This window comes from Erinaceus europaeus, chromosome 2 (assembly GCF_950295315.1).
Source record: "Erinaceus europaeus chromosome 2, mEriEur2.1, whole genome shotgun sequence".
In the NCBI taxonomy this organism is placed as follows: domain Eukaryota; kingdom Metazoa; phylum Chordata; class Mammalia; order Eulipotyphla; family Erinaceidae; genus Erinaceus; species Erinaceus europaeus.
In genome coordinates, this window is record NC_080163.1 from 164211540 (window position 1) to 164226266 (window position 14727).

Sequence of the window (14727 nt, forward strand, 5' to 3'; positions counted from 1 at the left end):
AGGATAATCAGGGAAACCAGTAAGTAGGAAAAGATATTTGCACATCACACATCTGACAAAAGACTAACATACAAATGACCCACAGGTTTTAACTGTGACTCTTAACGTGGATCTCTGTTTCTGTTGTCCACTATAATAAAGAAAATACTCCAAAGTTTAACTTCTATGACTCTTAACTTCTTAAAGTAGATGTTTCATTTTTTAATCCAATACATAATGCAGGAGAACAAAACCATCTTACTGAAATAAAACATTAAATTGTTTGATGATTGTTATTTTACTTAAATCAATGAATAAAACATATACATAATTAAAAAAGAAAAAATGTTCCACTTCACTTGTTATTAGAGAAATACAAATTAAAACAGCATTGAGATTCAACCTGTGAGAATATTGTACATCAACCAAACAAGAAATGGCAAGTGTTGACGTTGTAGACAAAAGGAACTCTTTTATACTGATGATGGGAATGAAAACTAGTGCAACGTTTTTTGAAGACTGTATGCGAGTCCTTTAAAGAAAAAAATGTAATTACCTTATCCAAAGGACACAAGCATCCCTATGTTTTTTGATATGCACAGTTTTTTCAGATGTAGTACCACTGGTTTATTTTCATATTTTTTTCTCTTGCTGTTGGTTTTGAGTCATTGAAGATATTTTAAGGCTGGTCTAAAAGCATTCTGCCAATATTTTCCTCTAAATATTTGAAAATTTCTTTTATCCATCTGGAGTTGACTTCTGCACATGGCAAATTTGATAGTCCAGTTTTTTCCTGTCCATTTCAATTCAATTTTTCTGGCATCATTTGTTGAAGAGACTCTCCTTTCTTCATGTAATATTTTGGGACCCCTTATTCAAAAACTTGTATATGTTGGGATTTATTTCTAGACTTGCATTCCTATTCCACTGGTTTATGTACCTGTTTTGGTTCCAATACCAGGTAGTTCTGATTATAATAGTCCTGTAGTATAATTTTAGGTAAGGAAGCATGATACCTAAAAAAAAAAGCATGATACCATGATACCTTGTTTTTTTCATCTCAGGATTTCTTTGGAAATTTTAAAATTTTCCAGTTCCAGATAAGCTTTTATAATTTCTGTTCTATTTCCTTGAAGAAATCCATTGGAACCTTACAGGGATTGCATTAAATCTGTATATGGCCTTGGATACCATGGTAATTTTTTAAATGTTGATTTTTATGGTTTCTTTTTTTTTCTATTTCCTTTCGTAGTGACTCAAATTTTCAGTGTACTAGTGTTTCACCTCCTTTGTTAGTTTATCTCTAGATACCTAATTGTTTTTGTTAGTATAAAGTGACTGATTTCATGCTTGGGAAACAGCATAATGGTTATGCAAAAGATTTTCTTTTTTTTTTTTTAAAGGATTTTCATGCCTGAGGCTCCAAGCTCCCAGGTTCAATCTCCAGCACCACTATAAGCCAGAGTTAATCAGTGCTTTGGTGTTTTTATCTGTATCACTCTCATTAAAATAAAATAAATAAAAATATGGGCGGGGGTAGATAGCATAATGGTTATGCAAACAGACTCTCATGCCTGAGGCTTCTGCAGGTTCCAGTTTCAATCCCCTGCACCACCATAAGCCAGAGCTGAATAGTGCTCTGATAAAAATAAATAATAAATGACAGTAAATGATTTTTGTGTTTCTTCTTCTGGTTTTCAGTTTGCATAGAGGAATGTCACTAACCTTTGTATCTTGATTTTGTAGCCTGCCACCTAACTATATTTGCCTAGTAACTTCCAGGAGTTTTCTGCAGAATTATTTTGATTATTTTACATACATTATCATGCCACCTGCAAATACTGACATCTTCTGTGTTCCCAATCTATATCCCTTTTATTCCTTTCTCTAGTCTAACTTCTATGAATAGGTATTCCAAGAATACACTGAACAGCAGTGATAATAGTGGACAGCCCTATACTATGTCTGATCTAAAAGGAAAAGCTTTCAGTTTCTCACCATTGAGTATGATATTGGCTATGGGTATGCTGTATATAGCTTCTAAATCTAGTGGTTTAGAAATTTCTCATCAGTCCTCATTTGTAATGATAAAATGGATTTCTAAATAATATATATGTGTATATATAAATAACAATTTTAAAGTATACAATAATCAATATAACATAAGATATACCATATTCTGTAGAGTAAATAATAAATTTTCTTAGAAATACTAAATAAATAAATCAATTAACATAAATACAATGTTCATGGACAGGACTGTCAAATCATCCCTTTCTTCACCCAGTATTCCAGTAGGTTTTGCTACTGTTATTCCTGAGTTTCATATACTGCTCCTAAAATGTAGATGTAAAAACTAAGGGCCAAGAATGATCATGGAAATCTTGTAAAGAACAGGAATTTACTCTGTCAGATACTAAAGCATAACACAAAATTATAATAGTATTATTAGCAATTAAACAGGTGGATTAGAGAATACATTGAAATACAAGTTTATAAGGTTTTAGTACTTAATAATAAATACTTTTATTCTATGATGAGGTGGAATTCTTGCTTAAATCAGATAAAACCAATAAGGGGGAAAATGATTTATTCTCATACACTGAAATAAAAAAATTATATGATTCACAAACAGTTTAGAAAGTATAAACAGGGAGTCGGGTGGTAGCGCAGTGGGTTAAGTGCAGGTGGTACAACGCACAAGGACCAGCATAAAGATCCTGGTTAGAGCCCCTGGCTGCCCACCTGCAGGGCAGTCGCTTTACAAGTGAAGCAGGTCTGCAGGTGTCTTTCTCTCCCCCTCTGTCTTCCCCTCCTCTCTCCATTTCTCTGTCCTATCCAATAATGATGACATCAATAACAACAACAACAATTACTACAACAATAAAACAACAAGGGCAACAAAAGGGAATAAATATTTTTAAAAGATTAAAAAAATTTTTTTAAGTATAAACAAGCCATGAAGTGAAGTACAAGCCTTTAAATACATTTAACTCATTAGTAGCCAAAATGGAAAAGTTCCACAAAATTAGACAGTCCAGGACACACACAACACACACACACACACACACACACACACACACACATACACACAAACGCACACACACATACCCCAAATACACGAATTCAAGGAGCCAATAAATATGTAAAATGTTGTTTAACCCATTTTACTTGAAAACAAAGAAAGATGCCAGGTGGTAGCACACCTGGTTAAGCACACAGGTTATTCAAAGTCCTGGGTTCAAACCCCTGCTCCCTACCTGTAGAAGGGAAGTTTTATGAGCAGTGAAGCAAGTACTGCAGGTGTCTCTGTCTCTCTCTTTCTCTATATCCCCCACACCCTTTCAAAAATTTTTCTCTGACTTATCAAAGAAAAAAAAAAGGTGAAAAAAAAAGTTAAAATGGCCAATAGGAGTGTTGGATTTGTCATTCAGGCACTGAGCCCTAGTTGACAACCCAGGCAGCAATAAAAAGAGATGAGGTCATCTGCCCAGGGAAGTCAGGTTGGCATCATGATAGCATCTGCAACTTGGTGACTCCAGTTCCAACCATTTTGTTCCAAAAGTCACATCATCTTTTTTGTTTGCAGAATAATACTTCACCGAATGTATATTCCATAAATTCAGACAACATTTTTTTTATCTAAGTTCATGTTAGCTCTCAAACTCAAGCAAAAACTACCATAGACCTCTAGAAACATGCCTAGCTTCCTTCCACCCCAATATCCCTAATTTCATCTGCTCTGTTGATTCCTGTTCATTAACCATTTTGTCTTACTTTATGTTCTGCCACCTTCCAGACACCAAGTTGCAGACGCTACCATGATTCCATCCTGACATCTCTGGGAAGACTACCTTACCAGTGTGTCCTGGAACCTCACTTCTCCAGAGATCTATCCCACTAGGGGAAGACAGAAATAGGCTGGGGGTATGGATCAACTTGCTGATACCCATGTCCAGTGGAGAAGCAGTTACAGAAGCCAGAACTCCTACACCCCAAGACAATATTGATCCATATTCCTTGTGGGGGATAAGTGATATAGGAGGAAGAGGATAAGAGTACTCTGAACTCAGGCTCCATCATGAACCCAGAGAAAGGAGGGAAAAAAGAGGGACATTGGGATGTAGTGATAGGGTCAACAGTGGCTTGGAGGGGAAGAGAGGACTGGACCTGGAAAAAAAAAAGGGGAGTAATTATGTACAAATCTAGACAGATAGTTATAGAGATGATAGTTAACTCATGTCTGCAACCTTAGGAGAACTGCTGTGGCTTGCAATGAAGGCATGGGGGATTCAGAATTCTGGAAGTGGGAACAGTATGACATGTAATTTTGTAAATCAACATTAAATCACTAATAAAATTTTTTAATGTAAAAAAGTCTCATCTACTCTTTTTTATATAACTTTACTGGGAAGGGGCTAATGGGCTTGAGTACAAAGAAATTGTACATGGGTACAATTTCTCATCACCTTGTGATAGGTATTTGCAAAACACCCTCACCTCCAATTTAAGTTTCTTTTGACCATCATGGAGCAGTACACCAAAGCTGCATCTTTCCTCACCTTTCCAGTGTCTTAGCTACTATTACTTAAGTTTTTTTTTAAGTATAATCACTTTATAAAGCAGTACTTGCCTATACTTTTATTTAATTTATGTATGCTTTCGGGCAAGGCAGTGGTGCACCTGGCTAAGCACTAAGCAAACACATCACAGTGTGCAAGAACCCAGGTTTAAGCCCCTGGTCCCCATCCGCAGGGATGAAACTTCACAAATGGTGATGTAGGGCTGCAGGTGTCTCTCTGTCTCTTTCCCTCTCTATTTCCTTCTCCCCCCTCTACTTCTCTCTGTCTCTACTTAATAATGAATAAGTAAATGATTTTTTAAAAGATATGTATGCTTTAATTCTACACAGCAATTATATTTTTAATTCTTACAGATGTACAAAAGGACACAAGTATAAAAATAGCAGCAATGTCCATAGTGGCCAAAAGGGTAATAAACTGACTAAAATTCCCTCTACATGAATTTTAAATATTAAATACAATGAAATACTACAGAACCATGAAATTTAATAAATAGATATATGTAGCAGATTAATCCTGTAAAGCAAAAAAAAAAAAAAAGGAGCAAGAAAGATACAAAAGAATACATACATATGGCATACTTCTGTTCAAAAGACTATATTGTTTAAGGATGTTTTGGTAAAAAATAACAAAGAAATGATGAAACTCAGAATACAGATGAACTCTGTGGAACTGAGAGAGAGAGTTATAAATAAATGAAGAGCTTCAGACATATGGGTCAGTTTAATTTATTGATCTGGTGGTGATTAGCTTTGTCATTAAGCTCTATAGTTTGAGGTACTTTCCTAGATTTGTGTTGCATATCAGGACTGAATTATGTCCCTTATCCCTTACTCCCAAATTCATGTTTTGATCTCTACACCACCAGTGTGACTGCATTTGAGGCAGGGTCTTTAAGGATATAATTACGGTTACACGAGGTTCTAATCTCAATGTAGTAGGACTGGTAACCTTATAAGATAAGGAAGACACCCAGTGCTCATGGATTGGAAGAATTTACATCATCAAAATGAATATTCTATCCAGAGCCATATACAAATTTAATGTGATACCCATCAGGGTCCCACCAGTTTTCTTTAAGAGAATAAACAAAAATTACAAACATTTATCTGGAACCAGAAAACACCCAGCATCACCAAAACAATCTTGAGAAAAAGAAACAGAAATGGAGGCATCACATTCCCAGATCTCAAATTATATTATAAGGCTATCATAATCAAAACTGCTTGGGACTGGAACAAAAATAGATACACAAATCAGTGGAACAGAACTGAAAGCAGATAAATAAACCCTCACACCTATGGACACATAATTTTTGATAAGGGGCCCCAACTCTTAAGTGGAGAAAGGAGTGTTTCTTCAATAAATGATGCAGGGAAAATTGGGCTGAAATGTATAGAAGAGTGAAACTGAATCACCATATCTCACCAGAAACAAAGTAAACTCCAAATGGATCAAAGACCTAGATGCTAGACCAGAAAGTATCAAATACCTAGAGGAAAATATTGGGGAAACTCATTCCTATCTACATCTCAAAGGCATCTTTGATTATACAGAACCAATTGCAAGGAAGACCAAAATAATAATAATAACAATAACAATAATAATAATAATAATAAACCAGTGGTACTATCAAATTGAAAAGCTTCTGCACAGCAAAAGAAACCTCCTCACAAAAGAGACTCCTCACAAAATGGGAGATCTTTACATGCCTTACATCAGACAAGAGGCTGATAACCAAAATATATAAAGAACTCACCAAACCTAGCAACAAAAAAGTAACTGACCCAATTCAAAAGTGGGGAGAGGATATGAACAGAATATTCACTACAAAAGAGATACAAAAGGCTAACAAACATATGAAAAAATACTCCAAGTCACTGATTGTCAGAGAAATGCTAATAAAGAGAATGAAATACCACCCTACTGTTGTGAGAATGTCATACATAGGAAACAACAGCAACAACAAATGCTGGGACAAAGGAATCCCCCTGGACTGCTGGAGGGAACATAAATTGGTCCAACCCCTGTGGAGCAGTCTGGAGAACCCTCACAAGGCTAGAAATGGACCTTCCTTATGACCCAGTAATTCCTCTCCTTGGAATATATCCTAAAAAGTCAAACACACTCATCCCAAAAGATATGTGTACACCTATGTTCATAGCAGCATAATTCATAATAGCAAAAACCTGGAAACAACAGATGACTGGCTGTGAAAGTTGTGGTATACATACATACAGAATGGAATACTACTCAGCGATTGAGAATAATGAAACCATCTTCTTTTACCCATCCTGGATGGAGCTAGAAGGAATTATGTTAACTGAGATAAATCAGAAAGACAAAGATGAGTATGGAATGATCCCACTCATAAACAAAAGTTGAGAAAGAAGAACAAAGGAAAAAGCAAAACAGAATTTGACTGAGTTAGGAGTATTGTGGCTGCTCTCTGTGTGTATCTTTCTCTCGGTCATTAAAAATAAATACATTTTTTAAAAAGAAAAATAACATTTTTCACAGTTCTGGAGTTTGGGTGTCCTGGAAAAAGTTGCTAGTAACTTCAACTTCTGCTAAGAGCTCTTTTCTAGCCTTGCAGATGGCTGCCTCATTGTATCTTCTCATAGGATTTCTTCCATGCTTTGTGTTCTCTGAAACTTCTTCTGATAAAGACTATATCTATTAAAGCAGAACCTCACCTTATGACTTCATCTAGTCTTAGGTATCTTAGATAGGGATTAGGATTTCAACATATTGATTTCCTGGGAAACAAACCATTTTATTCATAGCAAACTTGCTTTCCTTGGTTATCACTTAATGTTAAGCTTCCCAAATAAAAATCTATTTAGTACATTAAAAATGGGATAAACTGATTCATTCTAATAACAAGCTAGTACAACACAATACCACTTAATTGCTGTAGGGGATATTGTCAGAGAAAACTTAAATTTTAATTACAGAAATGATTCTGTCAGAGAGGCAAGACCTATCCATGGCAGATCAGGAAAAGCGCAAAAAGCAGAGCCCTCAATCACCTGGAAATTGGCAAATAATCTGGGAACAGAATGGGTGCTACTGGGAGGTCTTCTGGGAAAATAATAATTCAAGTACAGACCCACCCAAATGAAAGCTATGCAAAACTGCTTTTTTTTTTAATATTTATTTTATTTATTTATTCCCTTTTGTTGCCCTTGTTTTTTTTTTTTATTGTTGTAGTTATTATTGTTGTTGTTGTTGGATAGGACAGAGAGAAATGGAGAGAGGGAGGGGAAGACAGAGAGGAGGAGAGAAAGATAGACACCTGCAGACCTGCTTCACCGCCTGTGAAGCGACTCCCCTGCAGGTGGAGAGCCGGGGTTCCAACCAGGATCCTTATGCCGGTCCTTGTGCTTTGCGCCACCTGCGCTTAGCCCGGGGCACTACAGCCCGACTCCCAATAAGCAAAACTGCTTTCTTTTTTAGTTAACATATGGTCACACAGTAGTCTCAGCTATGATCTGTGCCTTAACACATTCCTTGAAAAATCTGCTATAGACAATTATTGTAGGGCATAAAAAAAGTATCTTCAGAGGAAGTGAAACCAAAATGAACATTCCCAATCTATACCTTGGATATCTATTTCTCAAACAACATACTTTCAGAGAATAGACATCTAGGATTTATCAAAATGGTACTACCAGTAAGAGCTACTAGGATAAATCAAAAGTGCTATATATACACTTTGCACACTACTACAGTTGAGGGGGAGAAATTACAGTGCCCAGCTTATTATGTCTTCAACTGCCAGATTAATATTCTTCATTCCTTTACCACTAAAAATAATTATCTCTTCCAAATTAAAGCTCCTCTGCCCAGCATTCAAACAAAGACCTTGATTCCATAATGAAAACTCACCTACTAAACCATAACACCAAGCTTTCCACAAACACAATGCTCACCCTTGTGTGAAAGTTCTTCTGCCTTCTTTACACTTGCCATTCACAATCTTCCTTACCGAAACATTCTTTAATGACATCACACACACTCATCATTCTTTCAGTCAACTTTGTTTTAAGAACCTGTTCATCTCAGAAGGTGCAAGGGCTTCTTATTCCCAATTCTTTTTGTTGACCTTTGTCTGACTTTGATTTAGTATTCTTACTATGGTTCTAGTCTACTAAGGTGTCATTTTAATAAATTTGTGAAAAGGGTTCTTAAATGCTTTGTTTACTAGGTGGTCCTTGTATGTAATATACGTAAATACATCCTTAGGAGCCCAAACATACATGTCTTTCATACCCCCCGAAGCCAAGGGGCAAAATACTTTGCTAGGAAGTAGTGTGAAGTATCTTTTTCTTTGAGAATTTACGATTGTGCCTTTCTTGGAGGGTTAGGGCAGAGAGAGGAGCTGATATTCCCAGAAGATTTTTTTTTCAGTTATTAGATATTACTCTTAGTTATTAATTTCCTTGACTAGTTCTACTATGTGTCAGATATGTGCTTAAGTATTCTATGGTGGATGATTCTCCAGCATCTATCATTGCTTTCTTGCACATCGTCATTACCCAGTACTTAAGATGGTGAAGGAATTTATGAATGCAGCTTCCCATTTAATGGAGTGATGGCAAGTGGGAAGCAAACAAGGAACAATGAAGCAATAGGATGCTCATGGTAATTCTAGAGAGTGATCAATATAGGGGGAGGCGCGGAGGGGATCAAACAGGCACATAGTATACTGGAGCCTGAAAATTTGGAGGTTTTTGTTAGTGGAGTCAAGCGTGGCCCTCAGCTTGGCTTCGTGGCTAGGAGGGAGCTCACCGGCCTGCCTCCCTCGCTCTGTGCAGCTCTGCACTTCATTCTCTCCGGCCCGGTTTCCCCGGTCTCCTTAGTGTCCACCGCAAGAGATGAAGACTGAGATCGAGGGCATGGGCACATGTGTTTCGGGAAGCGTTCGTGAGGGTTCAGAGAGCCCTCCTCCAGGGGTCAACCCAGCTAGCCAGGGCCAGTGACAGGCTCAGGTGCCCTCGGCCCCGACCTGCCGGTGGCGGTTCCAGCTGGGCACTGCTTTGACCTTGATGGAGGTGCTGGAGCCAAGCCCCCTTTGGGGTCTGATCTTTGGGTCTGCGAGGGTGGGCCCACTCAGACTGGCGCCGGGGTGGAGGGGGAAGGGGCAGCCCCGACCTCTCCCGCGGGGGGGAGGCCTCGAGGGCTCCCGCTGGCTCTCCCCCGGCGCCCGGTGGCCGGGCGGGGGCGACCCGGACCTCTCGGGGCTCGGGTTCGTGCTTGAGGCCTCTGTCCCGCCCGCCAGTCCGCGCCCTGCCCTCCTCCCGCCCCCGGCCCAACAGTCGCAGCCTGGAGCCCAGCCCTCCGGGGCGCGAGGCCGAGAGCAGCTCAGCCAGCGATTGGCTGGCGACGGCGAGGGGGCGCGCGGGCGGCCAGGCGGGCGGGGGCTGAGCGGGCACTTGCGCTCCGGCTGCGCGGCCGCCACGCGGCGCTCGCGCTCCCCGCTTAAATGAGCCGGGCTCCCCGCGCCCGCTACTTCAGTGGGGCGAGCGCCGCGGCCGCTGGAGCAGCTGCCCGCACAGGTTCCCGCTCTGGCCTCAGCGCCCCTCGGTCCTGGGGGCAGTCGATGGGACGGGGCGTCACGGTGCACAAGGCGGTGCACAAGGCGGCGCCCGTCGGGGGGCTCGGGCGTGCGGGAGCCCGCCAGGGGGCCTCGGGAAGGGCGAGCCACGGAACCTGAACCCTGCCCCGCCGGCGATGGGGACGGAGCCGGGCTGCTGCCGCGCCGGGCCGTGAGCATCACGCCGTCGCCTCCTCGCTGCCGCCGCGGCCCCAGCCGAGCGCCGGGCCGCCAGGGAACATGGCCCTGGAGCAGCTGGGCTCAGCCCTCAAAGGTAAGCGCCGGCAACCGCGGACGGCGCCCCCTGCGGGCCGCGGCGGCGTCTTCTCGTGCCGCCCGGGCGCCCAGCACCGATGCGCTTCTTTGTCTGGTGCCGGCGGACTGAGGGGCTCGGCGCCTGGCGCGGCTTAACTAGTTTCCGGGCCGCGTCTCCCCCGGCCCGCGGCGGGCGCCCGCAGCTGTGGGGAGACGCGGCCGCCGACGGGGACCCGCGCCGGGAGCTGCGGTCTTTCGGCTGCCCGGCGGGGCCCTGCGAGCCGCGCGTCCCCTCGCGCCTCTCTCTGGGATTTCCCGCACGTCGCTTTGCAAAGTTGCGGGGTTCGTGTCGGTGGAGCCAAGGCCGGTTCTTCTGCGAATCTAATCACGGAAAAGTAGTCGCACGCAGACAATAAAAGCCGCCTCCCGGGCCGGGCGGGGCGGGGCTGGGCGGTTTTCCCACAGCCAGGCAGCGACCGCGGGCATCCCACCTGCTGCGGCCTGAGGCTGCGGCACCACTGCGGGCGCCGACCCGCTGGGCCCGGCTGCTGCCCGGACCTCGGTACGTGCGGCCGGCGAGGGCTGCTTTCCCCGGCTCAGTGCTGTCCGCGGGAATCCTTACCAACAACACAACTAAGTTAGCCGTTTCTGACTTTCCGAGCGGTGCTGTGTTAGATAAGAATGTACGTACACACGTAGATCATTAAGATTGTGATAACAAAGTTGGCTGTGAAACTCCAACTGAATAAATAAAACCCCCTTTTCATCCCTTAGAGGAGGCACCACCAAAATGTAAAGGGCTTCTTCCCCAACCCTGCCCTCCCCTTCTGGTTTAAATTGAATGCTTGTTTGTCATTTTATGAAATATTTTATACGTTGGGAAAGGAGTGTGAGGATTAACCTTTTACAGGCTTTATCATGGTGACTCGATATCTGAGCAGGGACAAATGTTTGCTTTTCCTTACTTCATGTTAACACTTTGAAATTTTGTTTTATGGAAGTGTCAGAATAATTTTGATTTCTGGGTTTTTTTTTATTGTACACATCATCTACCCTCCAAATATTTCTAAATTCATAAGGGAGATTTCAGCAAGTTAATTTTAAATGCTTGTCTTCCCAACTGTATACTGTATATACTATTAACGGTAAGGGAACCTAGGACGTTTCAGCCTGACTGTTTCATTCATCCCATAAATTCTTAATTTTTTTCTCAAATCAGATTTTAAAACTCAATTTGTGTGTACCTTCTGATTTATATAACTATTTCTTGGAAATTAAAATTCTGTTTTTACTCTTTCCAAATAAAACATGCAGCAAAGATTTTCTTTAATGACCATGACCATTATTCACGTTTTCTTTTTAGTTCTGATTGCCTTAGGAATGTCAATATAGTGTTAATGATAGTTCATCCAAGTAGCCCTCTTCAATCCCGTGAAATAGCTTACGCCTCTATGTCTCTTGTACAGTTTTACCTGCAGAACTTGAGGAAACTGATCTGGATAGGATAGAATCTCCAGTGCTGCTGTAATGGTGAAGGAATTTGCAGCCTTTCTGCTTTTGCCTTTATCATAGGTAGATACTGCCCTCTCTGGCCACCTTGGTGAAGATTCAGTTGTTGCACCTTTTAGGAAAGGATTCTGCAGTGTGGCACAGTGTACAGTGAAATCAGGATGTACCTGACATCTGACTTTTTTTTTTTTTAACTAATGTTACCCAAATTACACTATTTTACATGCTGAAGTATTTTTGAAGCTCAAACTGAATTACTATAGGGTTAGTAGAAAGCAAGTAAACAGGCTCATTTTTAAGTCTTCTCAAGTTTGTGTGTATGCTCTTCTAAGTTCGAGGAATTGATTTGGAATGGTTCAATAAATTAAGAAAAGGTGGTTTTGAGAAGGGAATCTGAGACATGGAGAGACAGGGGCAAAGAGAAGACTTCCTTTTCACTGCACTCCCATTTGTATCACTTGATTTTGTTTGACCAAATGCTTACAAGAATTGTTATTTTAAATTTTCTTTAGTTACCTTATAACAAATTATTGGCCTTTCCAAGTGCTACCATTAATTGTGTGCACCATGGGTACTTTTATGAAAAAGTGTCCCATAACTACCCTGAATTGTTTCAGCTTCCATGGGGTTTCTTAATGGAAGCAGTTATTTAATATTAGTATAATTAATTATAGGTTTTACCTACCAAAAGCCTTGTTTGGACTCTAATGGTCAGTTTCAACTACAAGTCAGCCATAATGAGTGTGTGATGTTTTAAGTGGAAGGTGATTTTCTTTGAGATCGCATCGATTCATTTTGTTTTACTTTCATGATGAGAACAAAAGTGTATCTGTACTAGACTTTTAAAACCTTTTATATATTGTTGAAACTGAGTAATTCACTTACCGTTGATTATTTCAGGCCATATGAAATTTGATTTGTCAGAGCTAAGTAAGCATAGCTGTATTGTACATTAAACTTTTTAAAATTTTTTAAATATTTATTTTATTTATTTATTCCCTTTTGTTGCCCTTGTTGTTTTATTGTTGTAGTTATTATTGTTGTTGTCATTTTTGGATAGGACAGAGAGAAATGGAGAGAGGAGGGGAAGACAGGAGGAGAGAAAGATAGACACCTGCAGACCTGCTTCACCGCATGTGAAGCGATCCTCCTGCAGGTGGGGAGCCGGGGTTCGAACCGGGATCCTTATGCCGGTCCTTGTGCTTTGCGCCACCTGCGCTTAACCCGCTGCGCTACAGCCCGACTCCCTAAACTTTTTTTAAAAAAAGCTATTTTCATTCATTCTGCACTCTTGCTTCCAGACAGTTCTTAAAGTTGTGTCAACTGTGGTTAAATTTATATATATTTATATAAATATTCTTTGGGTATGTATCTTGAGTCTTTCCTGAGGAAGTGACAAATATTAACTCCTGTCATTTATTCTTTTTTATTATCTTTATTTATTTATTTGATAGTCAGAAATTGAGAGGGAAAATGGAGCTAGAGAAGGTGAGAGACAGAGACACCCACGGCACTGCTTTATCACTTGTGAAGCTTTCCTCCTGCAGGTGGGGACTGGGGGCTCAAACCTGGGTCCTTGTGCATTGTAACATATGCACTCAACCATGTGTGCCACCACCCAGCCCCTCTTTCCTTCATTCTTAATCCTCATTCAGGAAAGGAAATGACACCTAAGTTAGTATAATTCTACAAGGCTATTCTCTTTTCTTTTGGCTTTCTAAAATTGACTTAATACTGATTTAGAACACAAAATTTAAGGGTATAACTCCATACCTCTGTACATGTATATATAACTCACCATACCTAGTACCAAACTTCTGATTTTTTTTTCTTGCTTAGATACCTCTATCAAGTACTGTCTTGTTAAAAATTAACTCCTTTCTGTTTTCCTCTAGGAATTAGAGAAAGTGTTTTAACATTGGCAGTTGAAAAACCTTATTAAATGATAGTTTAAGCATAGTAAATCCTCAACCAGCATTTATTTTATCTGCATTTTGTATACAAGCATACCTTTTAGAAGAAAATTTGTATTGCATATATACACATGTGCATGACAAAACAAGTTCACATCAAAGCCATTTTTCAATTCAGTTGTAGTTGATATCAAAAATGTAATACAATCACTCAATTCTGTTCTTGGTTATTACCAATCAGCACTGTCTTCTATAATTTAGTTTATGTCCCTGCAGAATGATTGTTTATTTATTTATTTTTGATGTATTCTTGAATTGCTTTAGATTTTTGAATTGGGAGGTGTAGGGAAGGGCCCTATAAGGTAACCTGCTCAGTGCTTTCCAGACTTCCCTTAATAGCAGAATGCACTCAGAAGAATGCTTCACTCAAGTACCTTATTCTTTTGTATTTAAAAAAGGGGGAGGGCATGGAATATTGGGGGCTACTATAATTGGTCAGGAACCATGCCATGTCAATCTTTAATCAAGTGGTTTCTGAAAAATTTTTGATACTTTGTGGCAAATTGTTATCTGACTCACAGAAATACAAGGTACATTTACCAGGTGTTTACTTCAGCTGCACATATACTAAAAATTGAGAGTATAGAGCAGATTAGCATGGCTCCTACATAAAATGCATTTATCTGAGAGCTTAGGTCTTTCTAGTTCTAGATCTTCTGAGTTCCCTCATTAGTTCTCTGTCCTCTGGTGTCAGCACAGGGCCTCTCTGCCGCTGCTCCAGATTTTGAGGGCAGTAGCAGTGGAGACACACTTGCATTTGGTGAGTCTTAGGAGAGTCCTCTCCTCCCTTCAGCCATCTTTTTGTTGGTGAAACAGACTGGAGGTGGTG

General features: G+C 40.6%; 1 protein-coding gene across 2 annotated transcripts in view; it reads left to right on the forward strand.

Annotated features, from left to right (window-relative positions):
* Nucleotides 1-10045: 10045 nt before the first annotated feature.
* The window catches only part of NETO2 (neuropilin and tolloid like 2), a 92578-nt gene continuing 87896 nt past the window's right edge, over nt 10046-14727 (forward strand). The window contains exon 1 of one of the 2 annotated variants that reach the window (XM_060185619.1): nt 10046-10435. In XM_060185619.1, the coding sequence (XP_060041602.1) occupies nt 10402-10435 (34 nt within the window). In that variant the 5' untranslated portion in view covers nt 10046-10401. The remainder of the gene's footprint in view (nt 10436-14727) is intronic. The other variant, XM_060185618.1, reaches the window with a different exon arrangement.